Below are 19,854 nucleotides of genomic sequence, written 5' to 3' on the forward strand. Positions count from 1 at the left end.
GTCTATTTTGAAAAGAACATATTTGATCAACTAAATCTGTACAAAGCGACAACCCAATAGTCCCTGACCTGACCAATTGTTTGTAGGTATCACCTCAAGATGAAGTTTTTGAGATTTTCTTAGTACCTTTATTTCAATAGGCTTCTAAAATCATTTGTTGTTAATATATATAATTTCGATTTAGAAATACCAGTATACATACATCCACTGAATTTTTTACTGTCAATCCAACTGCTTGTAAACTATTGTGATTCGTAGCATCAATGTTGCCAAAATTTAAAATTTTATCGTTCAGCTCTAGCATCTTTTAAATGTAAAATTAGTATATTATAAATATGAAAAGTTAACGAAAAAAACATACCGCTTTATTAGCAGGGCTATTAGGAATGATTTCGACTATTTTTGCAAAGGGAATTTGACTGTTTGGCTTGAAAGTCTCTTGAGAAGTATTCGTTTCTGTCAATTGAGTTTGAATCTTTTCACTGATCTCATTTATAACCGCTTTCAGATCGTTTCTTAATTTGATAATTTTTACTCTGGAATTTCTTACTTCAATAACATTAATATCAGATCTTGGAAACCCATCAAGCGTCACCAAAGAAGTATCCATATTTACATTATTCTAATCACAGTGTTAGCTTTCGGGTAGTTGAAAATGAATATTAGTGATACATACCTTATTTAATATATCAAATGCTTTTTCCAGTTCACTTTCGATTTCCAATTTTATTAAAGAAAGATCATTAAAGTTGAGATGTTTGACCTGGTCAATATCATAAGAAGGCTGATAAGAGCCTTCGTTCAAGTTTCTCATGGCACCATTCATCTTGCTGGTTTGATTTATGACCTGATCAAGTGCAACTTCGTTATGCTGAAAGAACTCAAAATCATAGAATAAATGAATGACATAAAACCAAATCTCAAATGGTGTCAGGATGTGTCAAAGGAATAAATAATAAATAATATTAAATGAACAGTACTTCAACACATACATGACCTATATATACTACATGGTTATATTTATACATAGAAGGTTATGGACAGCTTGGGACATGATAAACTATCCAAAACAAAGATTATTAGCGATCAACCAAGATTTAGGATTTATGTAATATGTGTTAAACTTGATTATAGGCATCTTATATAAGTTTCCGATTAACACAAAATATCAATAATTAACGAAGTAATTAAAATAAATTTTATTAGTCGAAAAACTTCACTACTTAAACGTACCTAAGTTTATTGCAGTAATTAAATATATCTTATATTACAATACTGAATATGTCGAGTGGTCTACAAAGAAATATGTTCAATATAAATCTTTTAGTATACACAAATGCTTAATAATTTAAACATGGAGTCACTTATAAAACTTAAGCTGAGCTACTGGTGGTCTTCTTTTTTTCAGCGTCTTTCTCATTTTCTTCTTCAATCTTTTTAACATAGCTCACAATTTCATCATTACTCAAGGTTTCAATCTTTTTACCAGGTAAAAGAACAGATATTTCAATATTTTTTGCACCAGTTTGAACAACTTCTAATAAACTTTTGATAGCTAATGAAATTGTTTCTTCCTTTTCTAAATCTTCTGTATAATTTTTTTCCAAAAATTCACGGACTGTCTTGCTGCTACGTCCAATTGAACTTGCCTTCCAAGCGGAGTATATACCAGATGGTTCTGTTTGATATAATTTTGGTACAGTATCATTTTCATCAAAACCGGCAATTAAAGTTGCAATACCAAATGGTCTTACCCCACCAGATTGTGTATATCTTTGTTGAACACCGGCAACGTATTTGGTCAAGTAATCAATGGTAACTGGGTCTTCTAAAGTTAATCTATGAGACTGAGCTTCAACTCTTGCCTTGTCAACCAAAATTCTTGCATCAGCATTTAAACCAGCAAACGCCAAATATACGTGGGAATCAATCTTGGTTATTTTACTTGGTGTAATACGTGGATCTTGTAGCTTTAAAGTACTACGTCTTTCACAACCCAATACAACAACATCTTTACCTTTCACACCTACAGCACATGTACCTCTTTTGACAGCTTCTGAAGCATATTCAACTTCTAATTGAAAAGTAAATTGTTAGTAACATTCTTTAATGGGTGTTTTCTTTAAAGAGTTTCACTCATAACTTACGAAAAACATGACCATCAGGACTGGGAGAAATCAATTGTTAATAAATCTATTCATTTGAAATAGTTGAATTGAGTGGCAATAGAAACTTGAATCATCCCAATTGAAATTTCTATCTGGCTTCTCATTCAAACATAGAAAGCATACCTGAAAATAGATAAAGCACGATCGTATCCACTCATTATATGAACTTTTGTTTCAATTTATTTGATATTGAGAATTGATTGTTCTTATAGAAATACTAATCAGTATTCCACTTTATTAACTGCGATCTCTCATAATCAAGCGCGCGCTCAAACGATCAAAGGACTTCCGGGTAAAACAAAAATATATTATAATTATTATTATGTGGCACACACAGATATATAAACAAATTTATCATCTCTGTTATAACTAAAAATTATCAAAAATATAAAGAGTATGAGTTAAAGGTCTGAAATTTGAATCTAATATATTAAATCTGAATCCAAAATTACAATGAGTACTACCGATAATCAAGATCAAAAACAGAGGCAAAAGCAAAAGCAAAAGCAAAATCAGAGTCAAAAACAAAATCAAAAGGTACCAAAGAAACCAGCTATACATAACAGAGAAGGATTTTCTAGAGCTTCATTTTTATATCAGGCCTCAAAGTCACTTTCTCTTTCAAATGAGCCCCTTTCAAGAATATATTCAAGAACTATGGATTCAGTAACGAAAAGAAGTGTTTTAAAATTGGATCCAATGATCAAAAGAACCCTATGTAAAAAGTGCCATAGACAACAGATCGTTGGGAAAACTTCAAAGATTCAACTCGAAAATGCGGATAAACAAAGTGAAGTATATCAATTAATCTGTCAGTGTGGGCAATCCAAAAGATACCCAGTAGGAAAAGATAGAAATTATGTATTGTTTAGCTCGAAGAATAATAAAGAAGAAGAAATATGATGGTGGAATCTCAGAAACCTAATGTTGGAGCACATTACTTATTTTTGTAGGAAACTACGTCAAATTTGAAGGTAAAATTGGTCACAAAATGTATCCATGTCGTATCTCATACCATTTAAAATTATATATACCTGAAGTTCCGAAACTATAAGAGCTTACTGTTTTTCTCAGCGATTCTTCTTGGTGGGTACACCTGTTTATTATGTTAGTATTCTGGTAGATTAAATATAATCGTATTTAACTCACTCTTGCACCTGTCCAGTTATAATGGAATCCAATTTCATGAGCTATTATTTCACCAAAACCCAACATTAACCCATTGATGAAAGGTAATATCAAATTCACCGATAATCTTCCCAAGAATCTTGTAATAGAAAATGATTGTTTATCATCTTCATCGTAGGTCCCATTATTCGAGTAAATTTCTTGCAGCACTTCTTCCCTAGTTATTTCTGACTGAACTTCTAATTCTTCTTCACTTTGTTGTTCCTGTGCTCCATTTATTGTTTGTTGTTTGGTAACATCAATCTGTTCTTCTACTTCTTGTGTGGTTGCAAATTCGCCTGTCTGGCCTGTTGAGTATACTGAATCCATTGGTTTTGATGTCTCGTTAATTGTTCCTTGAAATATTGCAATCTGATGATTAATTCAAACACTTTCTTGTTTCTTTGGATATGTACTGCACAAAATTGAACTGTTGTTACGTAATTTTGAATTCTTTAATTTTTTTTATTTTTTTTTGGGTTGGGCTCAAGATGAATCAAAAAAGTCCATATCAACATCATCAAAAGATAAACATTTCAACCAAAGGAGATTTGATATCACCAGGTTCAGCCAATTAAAAACCAACGTTCTTTCCATACGCTAATATTACATTGAAGCGTATCAAATAAATATTTGGATATATACTCCAGCTACCAATTATCACTAATAGAGATTTTAATTGTCAATTATTTTGGTTGCATCTGATCAATTCTACCATTCACCCACTCCTTTTAAAGTTATATATTATTGAACATAGAAGTTTTTAGCGCAAAGGTATAAATTAAATTAAGAGATGTCATCTATTTCACCAAATGACACAGAAGATGAAGCAGAAGTTGTTGGAAGAGCCTTGATTGGTATTGTGGATATTGGATCTAATGGTATAAGGTTTAGTATTTCATCAAAAGCATCTCACCATGCAAGAATTATGCCTTGTGTCTTCAAAGATAGAGTTGGTATCTCTTTATTTGATGCTCAATTCAGCCCAGACTCCAACGAGAAAAAACCTATACCAACAGAAATCATTAATGATGTTTGCGCTGCAATGAAAAGATTCAGATTAATTTGTGAAGATTTTGGAGTGCAAGAATCAGGCGTTCGTATTGTGGCAACTGAAGCTACAAGGGAAGCTGTTAATTCTCAAGAGTTTAGAGATGCTATTTATGACACTACTGGATGGGAAGTTGAGTTATTGAATAAAGAAGATGAAGGTAGAATTGGTTCTTATGGTGTTGCATCTTCATTTAATTCACTTTCAGGTCTATTTATGGATTTGGGTGGTGGTTCAACACAAATTTCATGGATTCAATGCGTCAATGGAGAGATAACATTAAGTTCAAATCCTGTTTCTTTACCTTATGGAGCTGCTGCATTAACAAGAAGATTACAATTTGAAGATAAAAAATCGTTATATTTTGAAATTCAAAATGCTTATAAAGAAGCTTTTCAAAAAATAGATGTTCCACCACAATTATTAGAAGAAGCTGAAAAAAACGGTGGATTTGATTTATATACTTGCGGTGGTGGTCTTAGAGGTTTGGGTCATGCATTAATAGCTGACATTAAACAATATCCAATTCCAACCATTATTAATGGGTTTTCTTGTTCATTCAATGATTTCATAAACATTTCAAATTTTCTATTTTTAAAAGATTCATTACCTCAAAAAGATTCTATATTTAGAGTCAGTGAACGTAGACGTTCACAATTACCTGCTGTTGGATTACTGGTATCAGCTGCTTGTGATTCATTACCAAAAATTAAAACAGTTCATTTTGCTGAGGGTGGTGTTAGAGAAGGTGCTTTATATTCAATGTTACCAAGAGAAATACGTTCACAAGATCCACTTATAATGGCATCAAGACCTTATGCTCCATTGTTAGCAAATAAATATCTTGAATTATTAAAAACTGCATTGCCAGAAAAATATGTCCCAAGAGAAGTTAGAGAAAGAATTGCACCAGCTTTATGTAACTTGGCTTTTGTTCATTGTGCCTATCCTAAAGAATTACAATGTACTGCAGCTTTACATGTTGCCACAACAGGTATAATTGCTGGATCTCATGGGTTATCACATAGAACTAGGGCTTTAATTGGTGTTGCATTATGTGATCGTTGGGGTGGTGATTTGCCAGATGTTGAAGAAAATTTTAAAACTGCATTATGTGATCTAGTTAAAAGAGATGGTAATAAAATTGAAATGGAAAGGGTTGTTTGGTGGACCAAATATTGTGGTGCTATAATGTATGTCATTTGTGGTGTTCATCCAGGTGGTAATATTAGAGATGGTGCTTTTAATTTTAAAATTGTAAATGGAGATATGGAAGTTAAAGATGAAGATGAAAAAAGAAAATTTGATGTTATTGTTCAGATTTCTAATGATGATATCAAAACAAGTGCAAGTGTCCGTGGTAGAATTTTAACATTACAAAAGAAAATTCGTAAATTATCTAGAGGTAGTTCTGAAAAAGTTAAAATTGGAGTAGAAATTTATGAATAATAATAATAATGAGCTAATTGAAAGCTATAAAATATTTAATATAATTATACAAAACTAATTTATATGTACTAAACATATGTCATTGTAGATTATCTGCACTGTCGTTAAAATGTAGATACCATTTGAGAAGACCGCTTTTATTTTTAAACAGTTTGATAATCTCAAATTGGTCGGATATATTATGATTTGATACATGAACAAAGAGACCCAAAAGTCAAGTATAAATTTTAACTCTATAATCATCTATTTTAAAACAAACATATATATAAATATAAAAAAGAGGGTCATTAAATTATGAATAAAATTTTGATAACAAAATTTCAACATCATAAATAAAAAAAAACACAACATTGAAAAAGGTTCCCCACTCTTTTTTTATAAAATCATATAAAATACATATCTCATTTGGTCGTTACTTTAATATTTTTTTTATATTTTTTTTTTCTTTTTGGCTTTTTTTTAATCATGTCAAACATCAAACCCATTTTCCTAATATTTTGTGATTAAATTATTGTTTAATACCAACACTTTTACCAGCAGCTAATCTTTTTTCAGTTAAAGCAGCAATAATGGCAGCACCAGCACCTGAACCATCTTGAGCTGGAACAATAATGATTGGATAATCTTTTGGTTCTAAATCCCAATCGAAAATATCTCTTAACCCTTGAGCAGCACGTTCTTTGAAGCCTGGGTATCTATTATAGACTGAACCATCAGCAGCACAATGAGCAGTTTCATAACCTCTTTTCTTACAGATAGCAGCAATACCACAAACTGACAATCTTGAAGCTCTGTTACCAATTAATTCAGCAAGACGACGAATTAATTTACGTTCATTTAAGTTGGTTTCGACACCTAAAATTTCTTTGAATAAAGCTTCAGTATCTTTTAATTCTTCATATGAAGCATCTTCTTCAATTTTAGCTGGAACTGAAGTATCAAAAATAAATGGTTTACTTAATAATGAAACATCAGCACCTTTGAAAATATGTTGATCATGATATAAGTCTAATAAAATTAAACGTAATAATTCACCTAAGTAATAACCACTAATCATTTTTTCAAAACTTTGTTGACCAGGTCTTGGTGATTCCTCATCAACTTGTAAATCATATTTGGTTCTTGGTAAAACTTTATGTTCGTTATCAAAAGCACCATATTCACAGTTAATGGCCATTAATCCATTTGGATCAATATCTTCAGCGTATTTACCTTCTAATTTTGGAATGTTTTTAGCAACTTCGTAATAAGCACCATTACAACCAGTACCAAAAATTAAACCCATTTTAGCTTCTGGATCAGTATAAGCTGAAGCAACTAAAGTACCAGTAGTATCATTAATTAAAGCAACAACTTCAATTGGGACATTTCTTGAGGCTAAAGCATCTTGTAACATTGGAACAACATCTTTACCTTCAACACCATCAATATCATAACCTTTAGTCCATCTTTGTAGAATACCTTCATTAATAGCATTTTGAGAAGCTGGATAAGAAAATGTAAAACCTAAAGGTAATTTTTTTGAAGTACCAGATGGGAAATGTTGATCAACGAAAACTTTTAAAGAATCAGCAATAAAAGACCATAATTCTTCAGCTTTTGCAGTTCTAATGTTATCAGGTAATGAATATTTATGTTGTTCAGTTTCGAATTTTGAACCACCCAATAATTTAACCAAGACAACTCTTAAGTTTGTACCACCAAGATCAATAGCTAAATAATCACCTGTTTCTTCCCCAGTTGGATATTCTAAAACCCAACCTGGAATCATTGGAATATTACCACCTTCTTTCGATAAACCTTTTTCTAATTCAGTAATGAAATGAGCAGTAATTTTCTTTAAAGTTTCTGGTGAAACAGTTAAAATTTCTTCAATTTTTTCAATTTCAGAAAGAATTTCTGGAGAGACACCTTTTAAAAGGTTCTAAAAACAGATCAATAGTTAGTATCATGATTATAATAATTTTAATTGACCTCTTCATTCAATAATATAAAGCCCTGTTTGTAATACAGAATATATATTTTTAAAAACAAAACAAAAAGATCTTTAAGAAACCACAAACACATACTGTTCTGTTAATGGCAGCTTGTTCAACTAAAGAAACCATTATGATAATTTAATTTTAATTATTATAAATATAAATGTAAGATAATATAAGTTTACACTTTTGGTATTTCACAAAAGAGATTTATTAAAACTTGGAGAATGTGATTGGTTTTTATATTCAATGGATTTTCTTGACAACTTTCAACACCACCAACAAAAAAAAACGTCAGATGGTAAACTTTTGTTACAAAAAAACCAAAAACAAAAAGGTTTCACCGAAATTATGCGAAAAAAAATAAACGAAAATTACTAAATAAGGTAATCATTGCGAAAAATAAAACTAAATATTTGAATTTGATATTTTCAAAAATAAATCAAAACTGTCTAAAACAAAATTCCCCATTTGATTTAAACTTTAATAAACGGGATGATTATGAGCACTATACATTACGGTATTGTTGTCTCTTTATTAACCTCTTGATGATGTTGTTGTTGGATCGTTGTTGTTGTTTTTGTTGCGTTGTTGTCCATTTTACGTCGCACAATTCTGGTGTGATGCATAAAGAATTAAGGAGTCTAAAAAGGCAACATCCATCCATATCCATAAAATACTTTTAACCCGACTTTGCCTTTTATCTGGAGAAAGTCTGGAGAGTACATGTGGTTTTGAAAGAAGCTGGGGTATGAAGAAGTTATGATGTTTGTATTGAATAGTATACTAGTATAATACACATTAAAGCCTATTGTAAGAGTTAAGTATAACGATATTATCGATCGCTCTTTGACGTCTATAGTTTTTCCGCGGTGGAATATTAATTAATTACTGTCCGATCAAATATCAAAGTGTAGTAACAATATCTTTATTGATCAAGAACTGGTTCAAATTGCTAAATCACGGATATAATAATTGTTCCAGTAATCAGTAAATACACTTAAAGATCCTTATAACTGCTGTTGGTATCAATTAATTAAAATAAGTTGTTTAATTGTTTTCTTAAAAATTAGTTGATCGTTTTTTTAAACGTCGCGTGTTGTTCCGCTCCAAAGTTATCGATCCAGATCAGTAACTACTGAGAGCCATTAGAATTTATAAGGCATACCGTATTAATTTATTTGATCTTTCATAGTTGTGAGCAGTAAATGACCAATACTTTTAAATAGTAATCAAAAATATTGAGATCTTAGTGGCTGCAACGCTGCAACTTTCAAATATCGTAGTGAACGTTCATTCCTTTTTCCATGATCGAATGATTGTCAATTTTATTTTTTCCGGAGATGTTGCTAGATAATTCCGTGAGTGAACACTGAACACTGAAGGAGCTTCAAAACAATTAGCTTATCTTGATCCATATGGGATCGATCCATATATTGGTATATAGTATCTGGCACTCAACGATAAATATCCTGGGTATAAGCTTCTAATAGGGCTAAAACTATACTCCTAGCTTTATTTATTTGTGCTTAATTTATTAAGATCGGTACTAAATTTTTTTACCTCCATATTCTCTCCAGTAAAATCATCTGGAGAAATCTGGAGATCGTGTTAGCCGGGGTGCAAATTTTCAAAATATTAAATCCAGCAATGAACAACAAAAAGCATATAGAATGGGAGAACATATCATCCGTATACATAAAGTTAATCGGGTTTGAAAGGCCGTATATAATATCGTGATCATTATTCATTATTCATCTTTACTTAAGATGTTATCAAGTATAGATTACGTGGGGTGCTTAATTTCACACTAAACGCATTGTTGTATCTTTGGGGTTACAAGTTACAAGTTGGTAATTACCACTCACGGATCATTAAATCCACAGTTCTATAATTCAAATTCTCCGTTCAAACTAATTCATACGTGTTGATCATTTTTAGAAGAATTCTCTCACTTTATTGTCGAAGTGTCGAAGCACTTACGTTACGTTTAAGTAAATTCATACGTACTTTTTCGCAAATTTCTCGAGAATTTAGCGTACGTTTTAGTGCAAAAAATGCTTCATGACGTTTTCAAATTTTAAATAATATTTTGAAATTTTAAAAATTGAAATTAATGAAACCGTGTAAATGAGCTTGACGGGGTTCGAATGGGGAAATGTATTATGTAATATATTATTAATTAAACTATGCTTAATTTGAATATCGCGAACTTATATTTTCAAAGGTTTTCGAAATCTGAGTATTTTGAATTCACAGATATCAATAAAAACAAGATTATCAAATTATTATTCAATTGCAAATCACATTATAAATTATACAATTGAAATCTCTTTAAACCCTCACAATGACTGATAAAGAATCTTCTGAATCATTAAGAATACCTAATTTTGAATTGGCTGATAAGGCTTTTTTATTAACAAAATCAGAATTATCAGATCGCCACCCACAAATTATTAAAGAATTAATTGAAGAAATTACAATTGAAAAATTAGCACCATATTATTATCATTTAACAAAAGAATATGTACCAAATTTAATTAAATTTGATGAACATTTATATAAAAATTTATTAAAATCAAATGATGAAGAAATTTTTAAATTAAATGAATCAATTAAAAAAGTTGAAGATGAAGATGAAGGTCAATTAGAAACTGCTGAAGGTTATAAAAAATTAGGTGAATATTATACTAAAATTGGTGATAAAACAAAAGCAATTCAAACTTTGAAAAAAGCTATAGAATTAACTCCATCAACTGGTTCAAAAATTGATATTTCTTTAACAATTGTTAGAATTGGATTTTTTTATGATGATAAATCATTTGTTTCAAAACAATTAGATTTTACTAAATCATTAATTGATAAAGGTGGTGATTGGGAACGTCGTAATCGTTTTAAAACTTATCAAGGTTTATATTATTTATCAATAAGAGATTTCCAAAAATCTTCAAATTTATTAATTGATTCATTAGCAACATTTACATCAACAGAAATTACAACTTATGAACAATTGGCAATTTATGCAACAATTTCAGGTGCTTTTTCACTTTCAAGAAATGAATTAAAAGAAAAAATCATTGATTCACCAGAATTATTATCTTTATTACCAGCCACAAAAAATTTAACACCAATTACTTCATTAACTAATTCATTATATACAAGTGATTATTCATTATATTTTAAATATTTATTAGAAACAAATGATGTTAATTTAATTCCATCAAGATTTTTATCAATACATTCAAATTATTTTATTAGAGAAATGAGAAGAAAAGCTTATGCACAATTATTAGAATCTTATAAAACTTTATCATTAAATTCAATGGCTCAAGCATTTGGTGTATCAATTGAATTTTTAGATAATGATTTAACAAAATTTATTCCAAATAAAAAATTAAATTGTGTTATTGATAGAGTTAATGGAATTATAGAAACAAATCGTCCAGATAATAAAAATTCTCAATATCAAATTTTAATTAAACAAGGTGATGCTTTATTAACAAAATTACAAAAATATGGTGCAGCTGTTAGATTAACTGGTACAACTGAAAAATAAGTAAACTATATAGTTTTTACAATTAATTAAAAAAGTGTTTCTTTAAATTTTTATTTTATATTGTAATATACATAAATGATTGAATTTTCCCTCCCAATTAAACATAATTTTTAGTACGTGATTGAAATAAAAATTGAACAATTAAAGCTTGACCAACACTAACAACCACCATTAATAAAATAATTGAAATTGATAAATAAAAAATTCTTGAATTTGTTGATTCAACAGTTGACATATTTCTCCATTCTCTTGCTCTTAAATAATTTGAAATTTTTTCAATTTTATTAATATTTCTATCAATTTCATCTAAAGAATGTTCAGAAATAATTGAATCTTTATCTTTTGGTTTTGAATTTGATGAATCTTTTTTATGTTCTAATTCAATTGAAAATTCAACTTTTTTAATAACATTAAAAGGATTTGTAAAACAAAAAGTATATTCACCTAAACCAAAAGTTTTCAATAAAAAATCAGCATATTTTTCATTTGTTTGTTTTATTATTGATTCACCTTTTGGAGAAGTAATTTCAAAATCTAATTCAAAATTACCACCTTGTAAAACTTGATAATTAATAACTAAAGAATGATCATCATCATTTAATTCATGGAAAATACATTCTTTTGCAAAAGGTGATAAATTTAATGCAACTTTTTGACTTGCTTTAATGCATGATAATAAAAAAGTTAAAGAAATTATAAATTGCCAAAGTTTATTAAAAATCATATTGTATTGTTTTGATTTGACACGAAAATAAAATGAAATGTAATAACAACCTTAAGGTTTTCAATTGAAATCAATAAAAAATAATGTATATGACACGAAACCAATTATTAACTTAATAAGAATTGAATTAACGCGTTGAAACAATAGAAATAAATCAAATCAAATTATATTTTAATATTATTGCTTTGTGTTTTTTTCAAAAGGTACCCAAAATTGAATTCGTTGTTCTTTTTTTTCCTTTGTCGATGATTTTCGTGAAAGTTTTGGTGTTGCACAAACCGGATCTGAAAATTATTATCAAATAAACAAATTAATACTTTTCAATTCTTTTCAATTCTTTTCAATTCTTTTCATAACCATTTGATATTTTAATTCTTTCATCTATAAATTGAATCAAATCGGTTTTGTTGTTTGATTTGTTATCATCATTTGATTTAATCAGATCAATTTCAGCTTTTTTACCGAAAAACATTGTTCTTTGTAATTGATTTCTAAATTTTTCATTTTCAATTGAATTATTATCATTATCATCAAATTCAGATTCAATTAATTTAAATGAAATTTGATAATCAATTAAACTAAAATCTAAACAATCAAACGTTTTTAAAAAATGTAAATTAGATAATAAATCTAATAATTTTAAATTTTGACAATGGAATTGATCCATTTCATGAACCATAAAACAATTATTTAAATCACCACCATCTTTATATTGTTTCATTATATTTAATCCATGAGGATCTATATCTGCAAATCCATAAATTGGAATTTGAGGGTATTGTTTAGATAAAAGATTTAAAAACATTTTAGTATTATTATCAGGGAAACCTTTACCAGTTATGATTAAATTATTTGACATTTTTAAAGGGTCACAAATTAATTGGAAAATTGAATCTTTTTCCACAATTAATATATAATCAATTGGGTGTTTGATAATGATTTTAAAATTTGAATTAATTCTTGGTATTAAAAAACAACCATCTTTTATATTAAATGATTTCATATCATTATTGCTTATATCAATTATATCAATATTACCAAAACAAAGACCCTTTTGAGCAGCAACAGCACCAATTTCAAGATTATTAAAGCCTAAACTTTTACAAATTGAATTAATTAATTTATCAACATTTGATTGATTTTCAAATAAAGAAACATCTTGATAATAAAGATCTCTTTTAGTTGTTATTTTTTTATTTTTTAAATTTTCAATTAACATTGATATTAATTTTAAACACATTGCAAATTGTCTTGATTCATTTAAATTATTTGAAGGTAATTTAAATATTGATTTTGAATTGTTATTATTATTATTACCAATTTTATTTTCTGGTTTGATATTTAATATTATGGAATTATTGGCTAAGATTCCATTTGTTATAGTATTTTGAATCAATTCAAGTTTCTCCAAAGGTGAGCGTCTAATTTGGTGTTAATTAATATAGGGTCTATAGGGTTATAGCACAGCGGGTATCTTTACTTGTTTAGAATCTGAGTAGATACATCAGGATGGAAATGTACTGTTCTTTGTTTTGAATTGTTGTTGAATGAGTTGTAAATGTTCTTCATGATAACTTGTCTATCTTCAACAAGTAAAAACAAAAAGTATTAAAATTAAAGGATTTGAATAATAATTTGAAAAGTAAACAATAAAGAGAATGTTTTAAGATCTGATTACCATTCGCGATTGCAGGTATTAGGAATTTGTGGGAGTTGCATTAATCCGGAGAAGGAATTGATTGAATACTGATAAACAAATTAATTGTTTGACAAGAAATACATCAAAAGAAGTCAATATCAAGTATCAATATCATGTTTAATAGAAACGTTATCAAAAGTTATAGATCATTTCATAAAAGTTCAATTGGGAAATTCAAATCAAATTTACCCCTGAATAACAATAAAGTGATTAATGAATTTATTGATAATGATATAAAAGTTGTTTATAATAAGAAATCAACTTCATTCCAATTCTTAAAAGAAAACAAGAGTTTTAGTTATAATAATGTGTTTTTAAGAGATTCATCAACTTCTTCAAATTCAATTGATTATAATTCAGGTCAAAAATTATTTACAACAGCTTCAATAATTAATAGTTATCCAATTAATATAGAAATTCCAAATTCAAAACAAATTAAAATCTATTGGAATGATGGTGATTATTCAATTTATGATCAGAAATTCTTAGAATTAAATTCCACAATTGAAAGTAGAAAACAAGATAAAGCTAAAAATTTTGAAGATGAAATTATTGCATGGGATTCAAATCATAATATGTTAACCGTTGATAATTTACCACGTTATGAGTATAATGATTATTTAACTAATGATTCAACATTATCCCTTGCTTTAAATGATTTAAATAAATTTGGTTTAGTTCAAATAACTAATATTACTAAAAATTTATCTGATGAAGAACATGAATCTCAGAAATTAATTCAAATTATTGGTGAAAGAATTGCTTATTTGAAAAAAACTTTTTATGGTGAAATATTTGATGTTAAAAGTAAACCAAATGCTATAAATATTGCATATACAAATCAATTTTTACCTTTACATATGGATTTACTTTATTATGAATCTCCACCAGGTTTACAATTATTACATTTTATTAAAAATAAATCCAAAGGTGGTGAAAATGTATTTGTTGATGGATTTGCTGCTGCAAGACATGTTAAAACAATTGATTCTCCTGCTTACCAGGCATTATTAACTGTTCCAATTAATTATCATTATGAAAAAAATGGTCATTCTTATTATTATTCAAGACCTTTAATTGTGGAAAATGAAGTTATTGAACAAGGTGGATTTGGTGAATATAAAGATCATTTCCGTGAAATTAATTATTCACCTCCATTCCAAGCACCTTTTGATTTTGGTATTACAGGTGAAGTAATTGGTGATGATAATAATCATAGTAAAATTTCAGGTGCAAAAGAGAAAGGTGATCGTCATTTATTTCAAGATTTCCTAAGAGGTTTTAAAGAATTTGAAGATTATATTAATAATAAAGAAAATCAATTAAAATTTAAAGTTGAAGAAGGTTCTTGTATTATATTTGATAATAGAAGAATTTTACATGCAAGAGATCAATTTGATAATAATAGTGGTGAAAGATGGTTAAAAGGTTGTTATATTGATAAGGATTCGTATCTTTCCAAGCTAAGAGTCATGAAGAAGAAATAAGAAACTATTTATATATTATTTTATTATTTTTAGATTATTTATACTTATTTTATAAAATTGGTTATATTGATTACGTAAGATTGTATCTGTGAATTTCATCAAAATTTCAAAATTCTTAAAAAAAATCAACGCGTCAAATTTCATTCAAAGAAAAAAAAAAATTAGACTTTGTGTACAAAAACCAATAAATTTATAATATTATATTTTCAATAAATATTCCCAAAAACTAATCAATTCTCCCTTTAAAAGCTTCCTTATATTTTCATTTATAGGAAGGAACACTGTTGAATTATAAAGGTTGATATTTTGGTTTATTACTATAGGACTATAGGTGGTAAAGTTTTGGTGTTTTTGTTTGTGGGTATTATAGTTAAATCATGTCATCAGATTTAAAACATGATCAATATAATGATCTTAGAACTTATCATACTGCTTTAAAACAATTCCTGAACGTTTCAAATGCTCCTTCAAAACCAAATCCTAAAAGAGCTGCTAAAGCTAGAGAGAAATTATTAAAATTATCTTCAACTCAATTTTATGAATTAAGTACTGATGTTTATGATGAATTAGAAAGAAGAATTGATGAATCAAGAGATGAACCTGATTTCCTTTTACCAAAACCTTCATTCCATCCAAAAAGAAATGAAGCTAGAGAAAAATTAGGTTCTTTACAACAAGGTAGATTTAGAGATTTAGTTAGTGATATTTTTTATGAAATTGAAAGAAGAAATTATCAAAAAATTCCTGAAAAATTAATTGATCTTGATGAAAAACATGAATATAATAATAACAACAGTAATAATAATAATCAAGATGAATCTAATCAAGATAGAAGATCTGATCCTTCAAATAAAAATGGTGTTGTAGGTTTACAATCAACAACTGTTATTCCAACAAAAGCTGATTTAGCTTGGAGTTCTGATGAAGAAGATGATAATGTTGGTGAATTGAAAAAATCTAATGATACAAAAAGAAATACTATACATTCTATTCATTCAAGAAATCATTCAAGAAATCAATCAAAAGAATTAATTCAAGATTTTGAAAAAAATTCAAATAATTCAAATAGAAATAGTTATCAAAGTAATTTATCAGATTTAAATGATTCTTCTACACCATCTCCACAAAAGAAAAATATAAATCGTGGATTATCTATATCAAAAGGTAGAAATAAAGATAGAGAAATTGAAATGTTATTAGAAGAAGGTACAAAAATGGATCAAACTATAACTCAATTAGAACAAAAAATTGCCTTATTACAAAGTAAATCTGATAAATTTGAAAATGAATCAAATGATTTGAAAAAAATTAACTCAAATTTAAATGTTAAAATTGAAGATTTAAAAAATGAATTAATTTCAAATAAAGAAATTATTGATAATCATCAAAAAGATATTAATACAAGATCTTTACAACAAGAACAGCCTCTTCTAAATACATCTAATGGCTCATCATCAATCAATCAAGAACAACTTGATGATTTGAAAAAAGAAGTTATTGATTGGAGAAGTAAATTTGAAGATTTAAAATTACAAAAAATCGAAGATATACTGTCAATTAATAAATTATCTGAGATTAATACTTCAAAACATTTAATTAATAATGGATTAATACCTATAAATCTGATTAATTTCTTATATCAAACTATTGAAAATTTCTTACTTTTTTTAAATAAAGAAACAAAATCATCAAATTTAAAAATTAATATTAATGAATTATTTAATTATATTTCAAAAATTTCAAATGTTTCAAGTAAAATTATAAGTTTTGCACCACATTCTGAAAAAATTGATTTAGTACGAGCTTCAATTTCTCATGCTATTACATCAACAAGATATTATGCTTTATATTCTGAATTTTTACCAAAATTAATTGTGGAAAGTGCAGTTAGTGAAATTGTTTTCACAATTTGTGATTTAATTTCTGATGTTAAATTAATTAAAGATGATTCAAAATTTGATACTTCAGAATTTAATCAATCAATTGAAAATTCAAATTCAAATACTAAATCTAAAAAAATTGAAGATGAAGATCCATCAGAAATTTCACCTGTTAGACCTTTAAGAATGGCTAAAAAATCATTTGAAAATAATAGTAATAATAATACTCCAAGTAATATTAATAAAACTATTAATTCTTCAACAAATACAAATACCCCAAGATCTTTAAATCTTACAATTAATCCTCAAAATGCAAATAATGAATATAAAAAATTACATCCAGAAGAATTTTCAAATAAAAATACTATTACACCTTCACCTAATCAATTGAAATCAAATTTTAATAAATCAGATGGTTTTAATGATTCATTTGCTTCTCCATCAACAACAAGAAGTTTGAAATTGAATAGTAATAGTAATAATAATAATACCTCAAGTATTAATGGCTCTGATAATAAGGAAATCAGTGGTAATATTCCACCTTCTTCTTCATCATCAACTACAACACCATTGAGAAAAAGTGGATTACCTTCATTAGTATCAAGATATAGTCCAGAAAGTGAACGTAAACCTCAAGAAGGTACAACACCACCAAAACCACATCTGAGAAAATCATCTTCGAGTAACATTTTATCAAAAGTTAGACAATTTGAACAACAAGGTAATAGTGATTCAGAATCTTCTAAAACTTCACCTCAAAGATCAATTGTTAGTCCTTTTAATGATTCCAAAATTGGTAAATTAAGTCCAAGAAGAACAAGTTTTGATAGTCAAAAAAGAATTAGTGTTGATAGTCAAAATAGTTCAAAGCAAAATAATGTTTCAATTCCAGAATCATTAGAAAAGAAAGATTTATTACCAAATGATAAATTAGATGTTGATACCAAAAAATCAAATGAGCCTGTTACAAATGATTTATTAAAATCTATTGATCTACAAACCAAGGAGGAATCTAATTCTAAACCAAATACAAATAATTCAGTTTTAAACACAGTTAAATCATCAATTCCTGCTGTTATTCCAGCTGCTCTTGCATCTGTTGTTCCAGCAAGTTTATCATCAAATAAATCACCAAAAAAAGATGAAAAAGATCAAAAAACTCAAACATCAAGTCTTGATGATGGAAATGGAAATGGAAATGGTGTAAATGAAGAGAAATTTGAACAAGAAGTTGATCAACAAAATGATCATAAGAATGGAAATAATGATGTTGTTGATGATGATGATATTTATGAAGATAGTGATGATTTAAATTCCGTTGCACAACTTAGAGGTGCTATTGCAAAAGATAAACAATTTTCACCACAAAAGGAAAAAAAGAGTTTGAACCCAGAATTGAATTTTAAAATATTAGATTCCAATACTATTCCTCAATTAAATAATTTAAAAATTTCTGATGATAATAAACAAGATGAAGAAGAAGAATTAGAAGATGATCTGAATGAGGTTCCAAATGAAGTTTCAAATACATATGAAGAAGTTAATGAAGGTCCATTAAATATTTCTAAAACAAGACAACCACAATCTTTAACAAACACTTATCAAAAATTTAGTGTTAAAGAAGCTAATGTTGATCCTTATACAGCTGGTAGTCAACCAAAATCATCAACAAATGAAAGTGATTATAATAAATCTTCAGCTATTTCTAAATCATTAAATCTTGAAAATGATAAAAGTGGATTTGCAACTGCTCAAACTCAACCAGATGATTTAAATTCTAATTTAATTGAACAAAATGGAAAAAATGTTATAAAACCAGTTGAAATTACAAAAGGTGATAGATTAAAAGGTGATGATGAAGATCATGAAGAAAAACAAGATGACAAAGATGCAGAAGAAGAAAGTTATGATAAAGAAGAAGAAGAAGAAGAAGACGAAGAAGAAGAAGAAGAAGAACATGGAAATGTTAGAAGAGGTCGTGATTTAGATGAAGATTTTGATGTTAGAGATTTTGATATTGAAGATCCAGATAATACATTATCAGAATTGTTATTATATCTTGAACATCAAACAGTCAAAGTCATATCAACTATTCAAACATTATTAACTTCTATTAAAGCTGCTGATTCTACTAAAGGTGAATTAAGATCAGGATCTAGAGCTATTAATGCAGTTGTTTCACAAATGATTGATGCTACAAGTAATTCTATGAATCAAAGTCGTAATGCATCATTAAAAGAACATGGTATTTGGGTTGTTCAAAGTTTAGAAGATTCTGGTAGAAGAATGGATATACTGTGTAATTCATCAAGTAAAGATGGAGAAGAAAGTGAAGATGATAATGAAGAATATGCAGAAAAACATTTTAAACAAAGATTAGCAGGTATAGCGTTTGATGTTGCTAAATGTACTAAAGAATTAGTTAAGACTGTGGAAGAGGCGAATTTGAGGGAAGAGATTGAGCATCTGGATGCTAAAATGAATAGATGAGATTGTATAAATAAAAGAGACTTGAATTGAACAATTTTTAAAGTATTTATAATAGATTCAGTAGTAAAGTAGAATTTAGTTATATTCCGACTATATATTCACGTGATGGTGTCATACCACCGTATTTCCTCTTTTGGCAACCGCGCCTATTGTTTGAAATTTAAATATAATTTAGGGCCTGGGCCTTCCCCGCAAATTTGTACC

General features: G+C 27.8%; 10 protein-coding genes across 10 annotated transcripts; 4 read left to right on the forward strand and 6 right to left on the reverse strand.

The window, feature by feature from the left end:
- Positions 1-343: 343 nt before the first annotated feature.
- Positions 344-826, reverse strand: NAS2 (Nas2p; the record flags this gene model as incomplete). Its single annotated transcript, XM_011277042.1, has 2 exons — positions 344-622; positions 764-826. The coding sequence occupies 2 exons, from the start codon at positions 824-826 to the stop codon at positions 344-346; spliced, it is 342 nt and encodes a 113-aa protein (XP_011275344.1).
- Positions 827-1,373: 547 nt separating this feature from the next.
- PRE6 (proteasome core particle subunit alpha 4) lies at positions 1,374-2,156 on the reverse strand (the record flags this gene model as incomplete). Its single annotated transcript, XM_011277043.1, has 2 exons — positions 1,374-2,074; positions 2,144-2,156. 2 exons carry the CDS (start codon positions 2,154-2,156, stop codon positions 1,374-1,376), a joined length of 714 nt encoding a protein of 237 aa, XP_011275345.1.
- A 1,152-nt stretch (positions 2,157-3,308) lies between these two features.
- On the reverse strand, positions 3,309-3,665 carry MIM1 (Mim1p; the record flags this gene model as incomplete). The annotated part of the gene is made up of 1 exon (XM_011277044.1): positions 3,309-3,665. One exon carries the CDS (start codon positions 3,663-3,665, stop codon positions 3,309-3,311), a length of 357 nt encoding a protein of 118 aa, XP_011275346.1.
- Positions 3,666-4,128: 463 nt separating this feature from the next.
- Positions 4,129-5,835, forward strand: RTG2 (Rtg2p; the record flags this gene model as incomplete). Its single annotated transcript, XM_011277045.1, has 1 exon — positions 4,129-5,835. The coding sequence occupies one exon, from the start codon at positions 4,129-4,131 to the stop codon at positions 5,833-5,835; it is 1,707 nt and encodes a 568-aa protein (XP_011275347.1).
- Positions 5,836-6,343: 508 nt separating this feature from the next.
- HXK2 (hexokinase 2) lies at positions 6,344-7,943 on the reverse strand (the record flags this gene model as incomplete). The annotated part of the gene is made up of 2 exons (XM_011277046.1): positions 6,344-7,759; positions 7,905-7,943. 2 exons carry the CDS (start codon positions 7,941-7,943, stop codon positions 6,344-6,346), a joined length of 1,455 nt encoding a protein of 484 aa, XP_011275348.1.
- A 2,218-nt stretch (positions 7,944-10,161) lies between these two features.
- On the forward strand, positions 10,162-11,370 carry RPN7 (proteasome regulatory particle lid subunit RPN7; the record flags this gene model as incomplete). The annotated part of the gene is made up of 1 exon (XM_011277047.1): positions 10,162-11,370. The coding sequence occupies one exon, from the start codon at positions 10,162-10,164 to the stop codon at positions 11,368-11,370; it is 1,209 nt and encodes a 402-aa protein (XP_011275349.1).
- A 97-nt stretch (positions 11,371-11,467) lies between these two features.
- On the reverse strand, positions 11,468-12,094 carry ERP2 (Erp2p; the record flags this gene model as incomplete). Its single annotated transcript, XM_011277048.1, has 1 exon — positions 11,468-12,094. The coding sequence occupies one exon, from the start codon at positions 12,092-12,094 to the stop codon at positions 11,468-11,470; it is 627 nt and encodes a 208-aa protein (XP_011275350.1).
- Positions 12,095-12,434: 340 nt separating this feature from the next.
- Positions 12,435-13,663, reverse strand: SPO11 (DNA topoisomerase (ATP-hydrolyzing); the record flags this gene model as incomplete). The annotated part of the gene is made up of 2 exons (XM_011277049.1): positions 12,435-13,515; positions 13,575-13,663. 2 exons carry the CDS (start codon positions 13,661-13,663, stop codon positions 12,435-12,437), a joined length of 1,170 nt encoding a protein of 389 aa, XP_011275351.1.
- A 243-nt stretch (positions 13,664-13,906) lies between these two features.
- On the forward strand, positions 13,907-15,280 carry AIM17 (Aim17p; the record flags this gene model as incomplete). Its single annotated transcript, XM_011277050.1, has 1 exon — positions 13,907-15,280. The coding sequence occupies one exon, from the start codon at positions 13,907-13,909 to the stop codon at positions 15,278-15,280; it is 1,374 nt and encodes a 457-aa protein (XP_011275352.1).
- Positions 15,281-15,657: 377 nt separating this feature from the next.
- On the forward strand, positions 15,658-19,650 carry SPA2 (Spa2p; the record flags this gene model as incomplete). The annotated part of the gene is made up of 1 exon (XM_011277051.1): positions 15,658-19,650. One exon carries the CDS (start codon positions 15,658-15,660, stop codon positions 19,648-19,650), a length of 3,993 nt encoding a protein of 1,330 aa, XP_011275353.1.
- Between the last annotated feature and the right edge of the window lie 204 nt (positions 19,651-19,854).

The sequence above is a fragment of the Wickerhamomyces ciferrii genome, contig 00052 (genome assembly GCF_000313485.1).
Source record: "Wickerhamomyces ciferrii WGS project CAIF00000000 data, strain NRRL Y-1031 F-60-10, contig 00052, whole genome shotgun sequence".
In the NCBI taxonomy this organism is placed as follows: domain Eukaryota; kingdom Fungi; phylum Ascomycota; class Saccharomycetes; order Phaffomycetales; family Wickerhamomycetaceae; genus Hansenula; species Hansenula ciferrii.